At 43.8% G+C, this 18,890-nt stretch overlaps 1 protein-coding gene across 2 annotated transcripts in view; it reads left to right on the top strand.

The window, feature by feature from the left end:
• AASS (aminoadipate-semialdehyde synthase) overlaps window positions 1-18,553 on the top strand; it is a 99,999-nt gene extending 81,446 nt beyond the window's left edge. For both annotated transcript variants that reach the window (XM_073573385.1, XM_073573386.1), the window contains exons 20-24: window positions 1,399-1,494; window positions 12,166-12,281; window positions 12,719-12,807; window positions 13,382-13,558; window positions 15,650-18,553. In XM_073573385.1, the coding sequence (XP_073429486.1) occupies window positions 1,399-1,494; window positions 12,166-12,281; window positions 12,719-12,807; window positions 13,382-13,558; window positions 15,650-15,768 (597 nt within the window). In that variant the 3' untranslated portion in view covers window positions 15,769-18,553. The remainder of the gene's footprint in view (window positions 1-1,398; window positions 1,495-12,165; window positions 12,282-12,718; window positions 12,808-13,381; window positions 13,559-15,649) is intronic.
• Window positions 18,554-18,890: the final 337 nt, after the last annotated feature.

Genomic DNA, 18,890 nt, shown 5'->3' with positions numbered 1-18,890 from the left:
CACAGCCCCCCGGCAGGCCGGTACAGACCCCCACAGGGTGCACAGCCCCCCGGCAGGCCGGCACAGCCCCCCGGCAGGCCGGTACAGACCCCGGGCAGTCCACACAGCCCCCCGGCAGGCCGGTACAGCCCCCCGGCAGGCCGGTACAGACCCCGGGCAGTCCACACAGCCCCCCGGCAGGCCGGCAGAGACCCCCGGAAGGCCCGAAATGACGGCGCATCATGATGCGCACACACCGCGCATCATGATGACGTCAGGCTGTCAATCAACTTTGAACTTCCGATTCCGATGCCGACTTCCGATATTGAAAAAATATCGGAAGTCGGTATCGGAATTCCGATACAGCAAGTATCGGCCGATACCCGATACTTGCGGTATCGGAATGCTCAACACTATACATGAGGTTTGAAGAGCCATAAAAATGTTTCTCATTTCGATATTCAAATATTTTTTTTTTCTTGATAAGTGAGGTCTTATATAAAATATATTCTAGTTTTTCTTTTTTTCTTTTTTTCTTTTATTTTTATTGCTCAATATTGGGGAAAAGACTAAAGGAAAAAAAGGGAAATGTCTGTCATTATCACCAAGGACCACTAAAATCCGTTTTTAAGCGATGCTTTCCAATTGTTTTTCTGTATTGGATACGTGTATATTTTGTTTTTTTTTTTGTTATAAACTGGCAGCAGCTTTTTTATTTTCAAATTTGTTTTAATTTTTGTTTTTCCTTTCTGCCTATTTTTTTCCATATTTATAGTTTATTTGATACATTGTCTTTCCTGTAAGATCATAAAAGATCTTTTGGGATGAATTTCAACATTTATTGCATAATTTACCTGTAACTGTGGCTGGCATAGGAGCTTGAATTAGAGGCAAAGTTAGCCCCCTGTCTGCACTGCCTAGGTAATACGAGTTTGCTACGATGGAGCCGCTGCTGCTCCCTCCTGGCATCTGGCACTCACATGATTGCTGGCAGCACTTCTGCTCCTGTATTCACAGTATTCAGGAAGGCAGACATGGTAATAAACTCTCTCTGCCTCCTCTATGGGGGAGTTCGCCCATCTCTGACCTCTGTTCTCGGCTCCTGCAGAACTATACTACATTTCTAATTGGAGATCTCTCCTATTATTATTTAATTCCCATGATGATGAAAAGGCTAAAGTTAAAGGCCTAGTATTGAAGTGAGGCGCTGGAATTTTCCTACAGTTTTGATTGCATTTTATAGTGAGGAACCTTTTGGTTTTTATATTTATTTTTTTTTCTCTGCAGTTTAAAAATTCTTAGTACCAGCAAACATTTTAGCTTAAAGCATGATTTATTCATTGTAAAACGGTTATTTTATTTAAATAGCGGTGATCCTTACTACTTTCAGTAACAATCCATGCATTTTTATTTGTGTAGGGATTTGCTAAGGCAATGAATGGGTTTGTGAAATTGGGATTAATTAACGCTGATCCCTGTCCACTGCTAGCCATGGATGCACCAGCGATAACATGGGTGAGTATAGCCATGGGGTTTGTTTTATCATAAGTAAATGTGAAACAATATGATAAAAGGGGATGGTTTTCAACATTGTAGACTATATAACCAGAAGAAGTTTTTTTTTCTGCAAGATCCCTTAGGCCTCTTTCACACATCAGGTTTTCGCCGTCAGGCACGATCCGGCGCTTTTGACAGAAACCGGATCCGGCGAAATGCAATGCCGGATTCGGTTTCCCCCCCATTGACTTGCATTTGCGCCGGATCGCGCCGGATGGCCATGCGTTTCATCCGGTTTTCGCCGGATCCGGCAATGTGTCGCGATCCGGCGTCTGGAAAAAACGGCTACTGTAACGTTTCACACAATGAAAGCCTATGAGCGCCGCAATGCGCCTGATCCGGCGAAAGCCGGATCCGGTGGCCGGATCCGGTTTTTTTTGGTCTGAGCATGCTCAGTAGCTCTGCCCACAAGACATATATAAAAGCAAGACAGTGGGACCCACAGCCACACCCAACATGCCACCCAAGAAAGCAACCAAGCGCAGCAGGAGAAGGCAGGAGACCACTGCAGCACCATCAGCACCACCACCACCCCAAATGGAGCAGCAAATGGAACATGCTGAGGAGGGGAGGCCAGCAGCAGATGAGAGACGGTAATTATCAAATCCCCCATTCCTCCAAACTAGGGCTATTGAATATCAAGATATTCATTGGCCCTTTGTTTCTCTTTATTCAACAGCCGCCCAATAGATGCAGCAGCAGCAGCAGCAATGGCAGCAGCTGGAACACCACCCACAGGCATGGAGTGTGGCCACCAGGAAGACAGCACATCATCTTCTGGGAGCCCTCCCTCGCATCGTCAGCGTTTGACGGTAAGTTTTTATTTCCAAAATCCATCATCTCTGTAATATATGTCTATTCATTGCCTTTTATTTCAAAACAGGATTCACAAGATGAAGAGGAGCTCCCAGAAGAAGAAGGAAGGGGTGGACAGACACTTGGAGTGGGCTCACAATTGGTAAGTTTTTTGCATCAAACACAACATCACACTACACACAACACATAGAAAACAATGTTCTGCAGACCACACACAGCAAACAAATGCCTACATCCAAAGACATAACATTTTTTGTTTTCTTCTCTAGTCTTCCCAATCTGGTGCTCGGCCAAGAGGTCCTCGCAGTGCCTCCCAGGGTCGTCGGCGACAGCAACGCAGCGGTCACCAGCGTGTAAGTATAAATATTTTTGCTTTGTTTTTTTGCACTTTTTATTTCATTTCTTTTGTGGAGGCTAATTATGTTATTTTTGTCTTTTTCTTTAACAGCCTTCACAGCGTGCTCCCGACTCTGACGGTGAGGATGGAGGACTCGATGTGGACCACCTCATCGATCTCGTCAGAGAAAGGGAGCCGCTCTGGAATATGGCTGACCGCCGCCACGCTGACCTTATCGTTACCCGACGACTCTGGGAGGAAATCTGTTCGCTCCTTGTGGGCCGCTGGGAGGACCTCGATATTCGGGCCCAGATTAAAGAGCGTAAGTATATACAGTACCGGTTGCTTGATGTAAACCAGTGTTTCCCGAACTCCAGTCCTCGTGGTCCCCACGGATCATGTGTTCAGGAGTTCTATTTACTATGGAAATCCTGAAAACATGACCCCTGGGGACCATGAGGACTGGAGTTTGTGAAACACTGATGTTGTATACTAACCACTCCTTTCTCGTTTCAGGGAACAGAATTGTGAATCGGTGGCGGTCTGTGAGGGATCGTATCAAGAAGGAGTTCAATAAAGAGATGCGGTCCCCGAGTGGATCTGGAGGACGCAGGAGCAAGTACAAGTACGCACAAGCCCTGTCGTTCCTCCGGGAAACAATGGTCACTAGAAGGTAAATATTACACACCACATGTGAAAAAAAATGTTAGATGTAACTTTTTTTTTTCAGCCAGGGCCATACCATGTCAGTATTTTAATTGTTTTTTTTTCTCTTTATTCCACAGCACGGTGAGCAGCACTCGGGAGCCTGCACGATTGGACCCTTCTGAGGCGATCCCTGAGGAGACCGGCACCGAGGGACACTTCGACCGCCCCGGTACATCTGCACCTTCCCAGCCTTCCCACACATTCGACCCATCTGTCCCATCCACCAGCACAGGAGCATCGTGGCCGCCTACATTACATGAAGCTGCTGGTGAGGAGATCGCTTTCCCTTTACCCCACCCTTCTGCCCCTGCCACCTCTAGTACACCTGCGGGTACTGGGCGGCAGCGGCAGAGGGGTCAGGAAAAGAGTTATGCGCCAGAGTTCTTGCATCTGAATGCATCTTTCCAGAACTGTCTAAAAGTCTTGTCAGAGCAAATCTCCGCAGGCTTTCAGCAGATCAACTCCAGCATTCTGGAGGTGAAGACACTTCTGCAAACCATGCATTCAGAAGCAAGATCTTCGCCAAACCACACCTTTTTCAGGTCTGCTGTGGAGCGCATGGCAACACTATCTCCTACCCAGCAGATGCATGTAATGCATTCGTGCCACGGTGCTCTACAGCAGGTTACATCCCAACCTCCACCTCCCACCACTGTAGTTCCTCCACCTGCACCCCCTCCAGCCACTTTCCATCCTCCCCCTCCTATTACATCTGCACCCCCTCCAGCCACTTTCCATCCTCCCCCTCCTATTACATCTGCACCCCCTCCAGCCACTTTCCATCCTCCCCCTCCTATTACATACCAGCAACCTCACCAGTACCAGCAACCTTCCCAGTACCAGCAACCTCCCCAGTACCAGACATCTCCCCACTTCCAGCAACCTGCCCCGTACCAAACTCCTTCCCCGTACCAAACTCCTTCCCCGTACCAAACTCCTTCCCCATACAACTTTCCATCAACATCATCTGCTCCTACAGTCCCTGCCCAACCCTCCACTCCACCGCCCACCACCTCTTCTGCCTCCCACATGTCCACCCATTCTTTAGCTTTTTCCACACCATCACCTCTAACTGTACCTTCCCCACCACGATCCCAGTCCTCTCTCCACACTCCCATTGTCGAAGTGTCCCGCAGCCCCTCCAGCAGTATTTCCACCCCACACTACACCGAGTTATAATGTTTTTTTTGTAATAAAAATGCCCATTTGGTTGGTTTCAAACCTTTATTAAAAAAGTTTTTTTAACTTTAAAAACAGTTTACACAAAAAACAATATTTTAAATAAAAGTTAAATTATTGTTTACACTGGTTGTCTGTCATTTCTCTCTGCGGCGAAATATGTTTTAAAAAAAGGTTAAATACAGGGTATTTAAAAGGTAAAAAGGTATTCAAAACCAGGTATATAACTGTGGGTACATTTTAGCTTTTTGCCACAGTTGTGTTCCTGGTTGTGTTTGAAGCAAAGTATTTCACCTGAAAAGTTGTGTTTATTGTTGGTGATTTCCTAACAATGAACACAACTTTTGTTAAAAGGTGAAATACTTTGCATAAAACACAACCAAGGAACACACCTGTGGCCTAAAGCTAAAAATAGAGACCATGACAAGATAGCCAACTTTGGTTGGCAAAGGTATATACTGTTGGTCCAGAAGGTACACAAGTTTGGTTAGGGCACAAATCTTTCACACTCTGTCATCCTGCCAGTGTACTCTGCCTTGAGGTGACATAAAGTATAGTGCAAAATTGTCCCTCATTACTGAAACCGTCACAGAACTTCTAGTGGTAATATTTCCAATGACAACATCCATCTTCGCCAGTAACTTGCTCTTCTCTCCAACCTGCACTTTCTCCTCTACAACCTGTCAAAGAAGGGCTGTAGGAACACGCTATATATAGTTTTCCAGTAGCCAATCCCGTTCGGAAGGCCACAAGGGTCAATTTTAAAAACCAGATCCGGCGTAATCCGTCGAAAAACGGATAGAAAAACGGATGAACCGGATGAGACGGATCCGGTTTTGTCTGTCAAGAACAAGACGGATCCGGCAGAAAACCGGATCCGGCACATCAGGTTTTACAAAACATTTGCCGGATCCGGCATTCCGGCACGACGCCGGATCGCGCCTGACGCCGAAAACCTGATGTGTGAAAGTAGCCTTAGGGTTTGTGCACACGTTGCAGATTCTGCTGTGGATCTGCAGCAGAATTGGCCCTGCGGATCCGCTGCAGTTTCTGCTGCGTTGTACAGTACCCTTTTAATCTATGGGAAATGAAATCCGCAGTGCACACGGTGCGGAATTTTCCGCGCGGATTTGCTGCGGTTTCAAATCCGCAGTATGTCAATTCTTTGTGCGGATTCCGCTGCGGTTTGGCACCTGGTCTATGGCAGGTGTCAAACCACAGGGGAAACCCGCAGGCTAAACAGCAGAAAATCTGCAGATAAACTGCAGGTCTTTTGACCTTCGGTTTTACCTGTGGATTTAGACAAATCGGCGCGGAAAATCCGGCAGCAGAATCCGCAACGTGTGCACACAGCCTTATAAGTGTCATAAAGCTGCCCAGAACACATATATGATCTAGATATACATATATTGAGGTAGGGATGTTTTGTGTAGATATGTGTATTTGCACATATAGAGTTTTGAGGACAAAAATATTGATAAATGCACCTCTTAAAGGGAATCTGTCACCGGAAGTTGGAGGCCTGTGTCCAGTCTGATGGGCGGTGTTTCTTCTTTTTTTCTCCACCCCATCCGTGGCCCCCGTCCGTGATCTTTTCCAGAATTCTAGTAGTCCTACTCCATAGCTTGCGCAAAGCAATCTTGCTCCGCGCACACGCAGTATGCTTTGCCCAACTGAGGGCAAAGCCGAAAATCATTACTGCTCATGCGCAGGTACACTATGTCCCGGAAGTATTTCGCTGTGTTCCGGGACATAGTGTACCTTGTTTTATTAGATCTCGGATATGGTACTTTTACAGTTCTATTACATCTAGATATTTTTGGGGTACCGTATATACTCGAGTATAAGCCGACCCGAGTATAAGCCGACCCCCCTAATTTTGCCACAAAAAACTGGGAAAACTTATTGACTCGAGTATAAGCCTAGGGTGGGAAATGCTCCATAGATTATTCCCCCATATGCTGCCCCCATAAGAAGCTCCATAGATTATTCCCCCATATACTGCCCCCATAAGAAGCTCCATAGATTGTTCCCCCATATACTGCCCCCATTAGAAGCTCCATATTGTTCCCCCATATACTGCCCCCATTAGAAGCTCCATATTGTTCCCCCATATACTGCCCCCATTAGAAGCTCCATATTGTTCCCCCATATGCTGCCCCCATTAGAAGCTCCATATTGTTCCCCCATATGCTGCCCCCATTAGAAGCTCCATATTGTTCCCCCATATACTGCCCCCATTAGAAGCTCCATATTGTTCCCCCATATACTGCCCCCATTAGAAGCTCCATATTGTTCCCCCATATGCTGCCCCCATTAGAAGCTCCATATTGTTCCCCCATATACTGCCCCCATTAGAAGCTCCTTAAGATCATTCCCCCATATGCTGCCGCTGCTGCAGCATGTAAAAATAAAAAAAATGACATACTCACCTCTCCGTCGCTGGGTGTCAGATTCTCACCTGTCCTGCGTCCATGGCTGCTCACCGCTATCTGCCACGTCATCAGTCAGTGACGTCCAGACTGCAGGGGGCGCGGCGCGCACTAATCACGTCACCGCGCCCTCTGCTGTCTCAAGTAAATGACCGATGACAGACAGCAGCAAGCAGCGATGGACACAGGACAGGTGAGTATCGCTATACTTACCCGTCCTGACGCTGTGTCTTGAGCCCCCAGCTTCTCCGCGCTCTATCTTCCTGCCTTCAGCGTTCACGTGGTGCCGCTCATTAAAACTCATGATATGCGCATATTCATGAGTTTTAATGAGCGGCACCAAGTGACCGCTGAAGGCAGGAAGAGAGAGCACGGGGAGAAGCTGGGGGCTCAAGACACAGCGTCAGGACGGGTAAGTATGACCTGACACCCCCGCCCCCCTCCCCCTCTGACCCCCCGGTGTATATGACTCGAATATAAGCCGAGAGGGGGACTTTCAGCCCAAAAAAACGGGCTGAAAATCTCGGCTTATATTCGAGTATATACGGTATTAACATTATTTCAGGATCCAATTTGTTTTGGTTTTGGTGATTTGGCTTCTTAAGGGGATGTCCCAATTGGCTATACAGACAATTTCATAGGTTTATATCTGTACCTGATTCATGCAGCCCAAACTGTGGGCAGCATGAATCATAGTCCAGCTGTATGGTTGCAGTCAGGAATATTTTTCTCTGAAATGCTCTGGTATTTTAGGGTAAGTTCACACAGGAATTTTTTGCTGCATTTTTTATGCTAATTTTCAGCTGCTTTTTCCATTACCAGCAAAGCTTATAAGATTTTAGAAATCTCATGCACATATGTTTTGTTTTTTTGTGTGATCAGGATTTTGTGCTTTGCTGTGTTTTTTGGACATAGAGCATGTCACTTCTTTCAGTGTTTTTGCTGTGTTTTTTTCAGCGATTTTCACCCATTGACTTGAATGGGTGTTGAAAAAACGCTGCAAAAACGCAGGTGTCATTATTTGCAGCGTTTTTGCTGCAGAAAAGTCATGGACATTAGCATGGACAAAGAGACAGAAAAAAAAACTCGCGTCTAAACCTGCGCTTTTGCCACAGCTTCTTTCCTGCCAAGAATATCAAGTTTTGCTGCAGAAAAAAAATCAGTAAAAAAGTCCTGTGTGAACTTACCCTTAGAGAAAATGCATTTTCTTGGTTGCTTCATTAGGGTGCATAGGAACGAGGGGTTAATATGCTGCAATCTGTAGACTGACACTAACAATACAGGCTAGACTGTAAACTCTACCTATCTCTCATAGCTCCGTATGAATGTTGCGGGTCACCCGGTATGCTCTGGTAGAGGTCAGACCGCCTCTAGGGCTACCATTGTTCTCTGGTTTCGACCTGCCAATGCGGACGGTCGGACTGTCAGGGCATAGACACCTCCAGGCGTCTGTTCTATTCCATAGGGCTGCTACTTTTTTTTTTTGTCCACATCTTTGTAGAACTCTTATCTTTGCGTCTATTGATGCAAGTTTTAGGAGAAAAGTTCTGTAAGCAGCGGTTGCTTGGGTAGTAACCTGAAGAATTTTGATTCTTCCTTCTGCAACACTGGTATTAGTTTTCCCACCTCAGGGACCGCTTTAGAATGCCCCAAGGTTCTTGTGTCCCCAATGAAGCAACTGAGAAATAAAGATTTTTGGTACTCATTGTAAAATGTTTTACTTATAACCTTCATTGAGGGATATGGCACTTTCCCTTGTTTGAGGGGTCTTGGATTTGGTCCTCCTACTGCTTTTGCATTTTGCACAAACTGAATTGCTGGGTGTTGGCAGCCCAGATATAGTCTATTAGGGAGGAATCGGCTTTTTTTTTTTTCTAAGATATATTCTTAGTATCAGCCTCCAGGTGGCTGCACATTGATCCATGGTTCCTGTGTCCCCCAATGAAGGCTACAAGAAAGAGAATTTACTGTGAGTTACCAATATAAATACTTTCCTCATTTTTGGGACATAAGTATTCAAGGAGTGATACCTTTATTGGCTAACCAGAGAAATTATATTTGCAAGCTTTCAGGGCTCAGAAGGCCCCTTCATCAGGCTTATTACAAGTGAATTACTGAGAAGAGTACCGTATTTTCCGGCATATAAGACGACTGGGAGTATAAGACGACCCCCCTAAATTTTCCAGTTAAAATATAAAATCTTCTTAAAAGTCGGGTGTCTTCTTATACGCCAGGTGTCATCTTACAGGGTGGGTGCAGACCAATCTGAATATGTTGGGGGGGGAGTGGTCCCGATGACGAAGGGAGAGGGCATCTCACAGGGAAGGTGTAAGTGGAGTATCCCCCTATTACCTCATTTGTGGCAGCGGTGCTCTCGGCAGGTCTCTGTGCTGAGGGGGGTGGCGGCGGGGGCTCTTTCAGCAGCGTGTGGGCTCTGTGCTGGGGGGCAGCGGCAGCAGCTCTTTGTGCAGCGTCGGGGCTCCACCGGCATTACTCATGAAGATGAGTGCCGAATAATGTGATGGAAAAATACCCCACAACTAGACTCTGGAAACGTGTTTTGTGGAGTGACAAATCACTTGTCACTATCTGGCAATCTGGGTTTAGTGAATGCCAGAAAAACATTGCCTGTCTGACTGCATTGTGCCAACTGTAAAGCTAGGTGGAGGAGTGATAATGCTATGGAGTTATTTTCCAGGGGTTGGTCTAGGCCACTTGGTTCCAGTGAAGGGAAATTTTAATTTAGGAAACATTTTGGGTAAGGCCCTTTTCTGTACCAGCATGACTGTTCCCTACAGCACAAATCAAGGTCCATAAATGCCTGGTTGGGTAAATTTGGTGTGAAAGAAGTCAACTGACCGCACAGAGCCCTTACCTCACCCTCATTGTGCACCATAGGGATGATCTAGAATGGAGATTGTAATCCAGGCCTTTTCCTCCAACATCATCGTCTGACCTCCATAATTGCTCTTCTGGATGAATAGCTAAAAATTCCTAAGGACCCAATCCAAAATCTCATAGAAAACCTTCTCAGAGAAGTGGAATGTTATATCTTTGGTGGAAAAACGCCAAAAACAAGGGCACAAGATAGGAAATAATAGTATGCCATATGTCAAAAACTGAACTCCTGGTGTTTCCTCCCTCCACTAACCTACCTATGCCCGACATTGCCATTTCCATATGTGATTCTACCATTATTCCCCAGCAACTTGCCTGCTGTCTTGGGGTCATTCTTGATTCAGATCTTTCATTCACCCCCCACATCCGATTACCATATATACTCAAGTATAAGCCGACCCGAGTATAAGTCGAGGCACCTAATTTTGCCACTTAAAACTGGGTAAGCTTATTGAATTGAATATAAGCCTGGGTATGCATTGTCCCCCTCATCCCTGTCCTGGTATGTGTGGCTCCCCCCTTCCTGTCCTGGTATGCGTGGCTCCCTCCGTCACTGTCCTGGTGTGCATGCTTCTTATTACAAAAGAAAAAAACATCCTACTCAAACTCCAGCGTGCCCTCGCAGCATCTCGTTTGTGCCGGCTTCCTGCAGCTCTTCCTGTGCTGAGCGATCATGTAGCACCGGTCATTAAGGTTATGAATATGCGCTCCATGCCTATGGGAGTGGAGACGCGTGCATATTCATTACCTTAATGAGCGGTGCCACGTGATTGCTCAGCACAGGAAGAGCTGCAGGAAACCGGCACCAACAAGATGCTGCGAGAGCGACTGGGCCAACGAGATGCTACAAGGGCACGCTGGAGGGTGAGTAAGATCGGATATATTCTGGAAGCCGGCGGCTGCAGCTGTCACTGTGCGCGCTACAAGAGAAATGAATATTAATTTCTCTTTAGCAGCGGCACAGACTTTAGCCACAGCCGCTCCTGCAGCTGTGACCCGCTGCTCCCCCTCCCACGCCGGCTTTCTGGGACAATGACTCGTGCATAAGCCGGGGGGGGGGGGGGGGGGTGTTGCGTTTTCAGAACAAAAAAGTGCTGAAAAACTCGGCTTCTACATGAGTATGTACGGTACTTGTTCGCTCTTGTTATCTGCACCTCAAAAACACTTCTAGAATTCGACCTTTTCTTACTTTCGACTCTGCAATATCTCTTACTGTTGCTCTTATTCATTCTCGTCTGGACTATTGTAACTCTCTACCAATCCGTCTCCCTCTTGTCAAGCTCTCCCCTCTCCAATCTGTCTTGAGTGCTGTAGCCAGGATCATATTCCTCACCATCTGATACACCGATGCCTCTACCTTGTGCCAGTCATTGCACTGGTTACCCATCCGCTCCAATATAAACTTATTACTCTCACCCACACAAATCACTCCACAGCTCAGCACCACTCTACATCTCCTCCCTCGTCTCAGTCTACCACCCTACCCGTGCCCTCTGTTCTGCTAATGATCTGAGGTTAACATCCTCAATAATCAGAACCTCTCATCTCCAAGACTTCTCACGTGCTGTGCCAATTCTTTGGAATGCACTACCAATTTCATTAATCCCCAATACCCACAGTTTTAAGCGTTCCCTAACAATGCATTTCTTCAGACTAGCCTACAGCCTCAACACATTTATTTAGCAATCCTTGTATTGCCGGTTTCAAAATTTTCACCATAACCAGGTTCCTCGTATCATGTTCTCACATGCTTTATGCATTTAATAGCCCCTTCTGTCTGTACTTTTACACATTCTGGCTGATAACCGATTCATGCAGCATTACATGAACATCCGATTTCTTTCATTATGGCTGGTCAGAACAGTGAAAGCACCTTTCATTTCTCCTCTTTTCCTCATAGATGGTAAGCTTGCGAGCAGCGCTCTCGTTCCTCTTGGTATCTGATGATTTATGTGATTATTGTTATGCTGTAATGTCTTTTATTGTCTGTACAAGTCTCTAAAATGGAAAGTGCTGTGGAATATGTTGGCGCTATAGAAATAAAATGATGATTATTATTATAAGGATCAATTCCATATTCATGCTTATGGATTTAAATATAGAATGGGATGTCATAATAGCTCCTGTGGGTGTAATGTGTAGTTGTACATTACTTTTGTCCATATTATTTTGACTGATTCTAAATATATTTGCACATAAGGCACTAAATGTTTCTGGGCTACATTCCCATAGCTAAAATGTATCTATTCCAATATATAGAAGGAGCTCCTGTGTCATCTGCTGAAGGTCCCAGCCACTACCAGTGTGGACCATGTGAAAGAGGCTGTATATGATAAAGTAGGAAGGAATGACAGCAACATGGAGGTAGTCCAATGGTAAGAGCTCTGGTCCTCTTCTACAGTCATGTTTCAGGTTGAAGGGAGAATCATTGGGGTTTAGCTATACTGGGCTAGCGGATAACAGGTGGAGCTGCTCATTATTATTTTCTATTTTCGTTCACAATTCTTTATACGTGTGAGATTATAATGGATATCTGCAACTTTGGAAATAAACCCTTTGTATTATGTAGTATGCCTGCTTCTTTCATAAAGTTATTAGAACATTCCTAAAGTTTATGTGTAACCAAGATATCCCATCGTTCCCAGCTGCAGCAGTGCCACTGACAATAGTGACATCTTTGTTGTGGCTAGTAATTGGCTGTCTCTTCACCTGCTAGGTTGTCATCATCATAAAGCAGAACTTTAAAAATTATAATGACATACCATTAGAATTTTCATTTCTGAAATTGTTTCATTGTGTTTTGTCTAAACAGGTTTGGATTACTAAGTGATGAACCAGTGCCTGTAGCAGAATCGATTGTTGGCGCCCTAGCGAAACATTTAGAGATTATGCTTTCCTTTGGTACGGCTGATGTCACTTTATGCTTTGAACTTTACCAGCTGAAGGTTTTGTGCAAATGTTGAAAGTTTTCTCTATCCATAGGATAGGGTATACATTCCAGATTGCTGGTACAACTGCTGAAACCCCATCTGATCCCCAAAACGGGGTTATGAAGAGCCTTGCTTGAAATGAGCATCCTCAACCTATGCCCCATTCACACTTGGCTCTTCAAATACACATTATCAGGATCAGAAAGTTATCCCTTATCCTATCAATAGGGAAAAACTTGGCATATTCACATTAATAAAATGTTTAATGCCATCCACCAGTGGCTCCTTAGTATCTGGTTGAATTTACTTACACTTTTTGAACCGGTCACTTTTGCCTTTTAGCAAACTGGTGTTATAGTATATTAGTGATGCACAATCCAGTGTAGGATAGATATCACCCTACATGGGCACATCAGCTCATGGTTTACCTGTAACAATGAAGAACAATTCTATAAATCACTTTTGCTGAATTCCTGTCGTTGCCAACAGAACATCTGGTCCTATAAGCTGTTTAGTCCAGTGACCTGCTATTTTCATCTTCTCAGGTCCAGGAGAACGTGATATGATTGTCATGAGAAATGATGTTGGCATCAGGCACCCATCTGGACATCTGGAGTCCAAAAACATTAGTTTGGTTGTGTATGGTGAGGTGAACGGCTACTCTGCTATGGCCAAAACTGTGGGATACCCAACTGCTATCGCTGCCAAAATGGTTTTGGATGGTAGGTTGTACACTTATTACAAGATATCTTGGTACAACACTCAGTAACAACTATGTTCTTCTGTCATATACAGTTGTGGCCAAAAGTATTTACACCCCTGCAATTCTGTCAGATAACACTCAGTTTCTTTCTGAAAATTATTGCAAACACAAATTCTTTGGTATTATTATCTTCATTTAATTTGTCTTAAATGAAAAAACACAAAAAGAATTGTCCTAAAGCCAAATTGGATATAATTCCACACCAAACATAAAAAAGAGGGTGGACAAAAGTATTGGCACTGTTCGAATAATCATGTGATGCTTCTCTAATTTGTGTAATTAACAGCACCTGTAACTTACCTGTGGCACCTAACAGGTGTTGGCAATAACTAAATCACACTTGCAGCCAGTTGACATGGATTAAAGTTGACTCAACCTCTGTCCTGTGTCCTTGTGTGTACTACATTGAGCATGGAGAAAAGAGAGAAGACCAAAACTGTCTGAGGACTTGAGAAACCAAATTGTGAGGAAGCATGAGCAATCTCAAGGCTACAAGTCCATCTCCAAAGACCTGAATGTTCCTGTGTCTACCGTGCGCAGTGTCATCAAGAAGTTTAAAGCCCATGGCACTGTGGCTAACCTCCCTAGATGTGGACAGAAAAGAAAAATTGACAAGAGATTTCAACGCAAGATTGTGCGGATGTTGGATAAAGAACCTCGACTAACATCCAAACCAGTTCAAGCTGCCCTGCAGTCCGAGGGTAGAGGGTACATCAGTATCAGCCCGTATTATCCGTCGGCGTCTGAATGAAAAGGGACTGTATGTTTTGGAAGAATGTTCTCTGGTCAGATGAGCCAAAAGTAGAGCTTTTTGGGCAAAGGCATCAACATAGAGTTTACTGGAGAAAAAAAGTGGCATTCAAAGAAAAGAACACGGTCCCTACAGTCAAACATGGCAGAGGTTCCCTGATGTTTTGGGGTTGCTTTGCTGCCTCTGGCACCGGACTGCTTGACCGTGTGCATGGCATTATGAAGTCTGAAGACTACCAACAAATTTTGCAGCATAATGTAGGGCCCAGTGTGAGAAAGCTGGGTCTCCCTCAGAGGTCATGGGTCTTCCAGCAGGACAATGACCCAAAACACACTTCAAAGAGCACTAGAAAATGGTTTGAGAGAAAGCACTGGAGACTTCTAAGGTGGCCAGCAATGAGTCCAGACCTGAATCCCATAGAACACCTGTGGAGAGATCTAAAAATGGCAGTTTGGAGAAGGCACCCTTCAAATATCAGGGACCTGGAGCAGTTTGCCAAAGAAGAATGGTCTAAAATTCCAGCAGAGCATTGTAAGAAACTCATTGATGGTTACCGGAAGCTGTTGGTCGCAGTTATTTTGGCTAAAGGTTGTGCAACCAAGTATTAGGCTGAGGGTGCCAATTCTTTTGTCTGGCCCATTTTTGGAGTTTTGTGTGAAATGATCAATGTTTTGCTTTTTGCTTCATTCTCTTTTGTGTTTTTTTCATTTAAGACAAATTAAATGAAGATAATACCAAAGAATATGTGTTTGCAATCATTTTCAGGAAGAAACTGAGTATTCTCTGACAGAATTGCAGGGGTGTCAATACTTTTGGCCATAACTGTACGTCTGCACATATTTTCTATCATATCTATAGCTAGAAAACCCGCATTGCTGAGAGCACTTAATGCCCTATAATACCTTGCTTATAGAGAGTAGGTGGTGAAGTGCAATCACTCTTAGTTCTTCTCATGCAACACTTAACTGGTTAACAGCTTACCTTTCTTTGTTTTGTCTGATATTTTCTTCCATTCTTCCTCTAACCTCAAGTTCTCAACTAGTTGTGAAAGTGTTCTCATCCCTGCGTTATCTCGTATCCCATATTGCCTGACCCCAAAGTCTCCTCCGAACCCTGTCCTGTCTCCAATGTTTGAGCATGTGTATTGCTATTTCAAGCATTGTCAAAAATGCTGGCTAGGTGTAACACTGTGTATGAGCATCATGTCGGCCATATCGTTTAATGAAGTCTTCCCTGCGGTTCTCTTAGCTACTTGTACATATACATCTACAACAAACGTATTCATGTTTCTTTCTTTAGGTGAAATTGAAAGCAAAGGCTTGGTAATCCCATTGACTAAGAATATCTATGGACCCATCTTAGAGCGGGTTACAGAAGAAGGCATTTTCTATAATACCAAGAGTACATTTTCTCTGTAATGGCTGCAGATATGCCATATGTACACTGGATTACACTTCATCGGTGTATTGTGTGGATGATGAGCCTCACCAAATACAGTGACAGGGTGATTGTTCTCCAACTAAAAGTACCACTGGGCAGTGCAAAGGAATTCAACGGAGAAAGCGAATCTAATGCCATGTGATTGTAATTCTTACCTCGTTTACACTATAGAATGATGGAAAAGATTCCATACTTGGGTAACACACTACATCTTGTATCAGAACAACCATAGCTTATTTTTCTGTACGCATATAGTATTTTCCGGTAGAAATTAGTGATAAGGCCATTTTTTTTGTTATGTAATTTGTTATGGAGACTTTTTAGAGACCGTAAGGAGACTTTTGAACTTTCCCCGTATCTTCTTTACTGTTCCGTGACTGACCAAAATGCTTTTCATGTGCCAAATATTACTTCTGTGAAAGCTTTAAATATGAATGTAGGAAACATCTCTCCGTGATCATAAAGGTACACATAAAGTCAAATTTTTCTGGTGTAACTAAAGCAAATACCTCTTGAACATGTCCCAGCAAAGACCAGAAAGTCTACTAACCTTTAAAATATGCAAATAACCTCTTCAGAGGGAAGGAGGACTGGAAATGGGAATCTTTAAAGTTGATGTCAACCCTTTTAACGAGCCTTGTCACATGACTTGGGATAATAAACCAACCCAGATACTCCATTTCCAAACACAAATTTTCTGTTTGGCTTCTTATCCTAAGTCATGTGGCAAGGCCCCTCAGTTTGTCGATTTTGACTTTTAGGCTTTCTACCCCCAATAGGTAGCATTACAGGACCTGTCTGCATCTCTGGAGAGGCCATTTATTTAATATCCCAGAGGAGCATTACATGGCCTATAAGTCTCCTTACAGTGACTTGGCACTCTATAAAGAAAATGTTTAATCTTCAACATCTTCTGTCTAAATCCTTGAACTATAAATTGCCAACTTTGAATCACTGCTGTGCTTTTTCTGCTGACAACAGAAAGATTCAAGATGGAAACCTCAACTACCTCCACAGTGAAGTCCTCCACAGACTTTTCTCTGTCCACAGATCAACAAGCCTTTAAAATGATTGTTCCTCTAATTCTAGTACTTGATGGAATATAGATGGTATAATTTTACAGATTTGCCTGAAATTATTTGCACATGTGCGACAAGAAATATATTTTCACCTGAATTCAGGATATGTTTTCAGGCTCTTGGGGTAATAATTGACCACCACGACAGACCCAGTAATATTGTCGATTTCATTCTTTGTATTTTTATTGCGCCTGTCGGCGATTTACATGTGTGTGCATTTGCTTTATTTCTATATACACACTGCTGATCTTTTAGTATTTTCTTATGTGAACTGATTTGTTTCTGAAATGATGCCCCTGTACTGCTGCGGGCACAACCCACCAGAGGCGCTTTTGCATAGTGGGACCGCTGTAGTAGACTGTTTATCTGTTAGATTACTTTTCTGCTGTTCTTGAGGAGGAGGTTACCTATAAATCAGCGACTGCTACCATGTGAATCAGACTGGGTGAATCTGATGTTTTATTGAGATAATATTTGTGTATGTTTGAACAGCTTTTTTGGAAATACAGTTGCAGGAAGGGAATTAAAATTGTCTTTTTTTTTTTTTTTTGTCTGTAAGGGGTGGTCCACTAAGCGTTTCTCATAGATCTGACACTAATATGATAGGTGAACATTCAGGCTTATGATCCATACTGTAAACAACTGAAAATAAATTATTTTTAGTAGATGGGTTGTGCCATAGCGGACATCTATCCACCAGATAGGGGATAAATGTCTGATCTTTGAGATCTACCAACTAGAACACAGGTCACATGCATCCTTTTCCTTCTCATTGCATAACCTCAGTGAGTGAGCAGGAATCGAGTATGCCCCCTGATGCGTCATTCAATAGGGCTGATACTGTGGGTACGTATGTGCCACATAAATCTGCCATAACTGGATATTGCTGATACAGCACCCAAGTGCAGGCTTGCTACATGATTTCTTACTGTTAAATGGATAAAATGGTTATCTAGAGGGAGAGAGGACCTTTTAAGGGCTTATAATCTACAAGGAAAGGTGGCAGTAGATGGTAGAGGATGCTCATTTGTTCGGAATATGTCAGCACGGCTATTATAGGCTTTCCTGAAGAGGTTGGTGTTCAGGATGCTTTCAAAGGTGCATGGAGGCTGTATGGGGAGATTGTTGGAAGAACCGACAAGTAGGCAAGGAATGACATCTTATAAGGACCAAAGATAATATATGGCGGAGGTAGAGGGAGATTGGTCAGAAATATATGGAGGAGAAAGATTGATGGCCTTCTATGTCTTTGTTAGTATTTTTGTATCTAGTATTGCTAATGGAGGGATTGGTGAAAGGGAAAAACAACAATATAATAAGGAAAGAGGTGAATTAACTAGGTAGCAAAGTTGATTATGAATTGGTGATATTCTAGATTGGAGGCAGAGAAGTCCACATGGGGCATGAGACACTAGTATATTTATTGACTCAAATTCGAGGAAAGATAAGAATAGAGAAATATTTGTGAGGTGGTAAGGACTTGGATATGCATTTAAAGTTCACCATTATGAGCTTCATGAGCTGAAATACATGCACTTATTTACCTTTTCATGCTGAAGGCTGCACTGCTCAACACAAAAAAAAATCATCAGCAAAGGTAATATCTCTGTTTTATGTAGTTTGATATGCCAATTCCAAAAATATGCTTAGTTTTGCTCTATCACATAAAGTTTCTGAGAGAGAAGTATTTTTGTTAATACGTTATTTCTGCGTTTTCAATGTATGTGGTTTTTCCTATGTTATTCCCATTTCTTTGCTTGTCTTACTTAATTGTGAATTTTCCTTCAGCGACAGCATCAGTAAAGGTTTTAGTGAGTTTTATGGGAAAGAGTATTTACAGTGCAGTCAAGCAATGACTGCTTCTCGGAAAGTCACATGTTATGGGGAGGAGCTAACTGTTATGAGGCGTTAAGATTTGAGTCAGTCAGAAAAGGATGGTGATGGCAGCAAGGACTGGTATGTGAGACTCTGACAGGAGCCAGGCCTCTACAGGGATCTGAGCCCTGCCACAGGGAGATAGA

This window comes from Dendrobates tinctorius, unplaced genomic scaffold (genome assembly GCF_039654945.1).
Source record: "Dendrobates tinctorius isolate UK_male_01 unplaced genomic scaffold, ASM3965494v1 ptg000035l, whole genome shotgun sequence".
In the NCBI taxonomy this organism is placed as follows: domain Eukaryota; kingdom Metazoa; phylum Chordata; class Amphibia; order Anura; family Dendrobatidae; genus Dendrobates; species Dendrobates tinctorius.
This window is presented reverse-complemented; position numbering and strand designations above follow the sequence as displayed.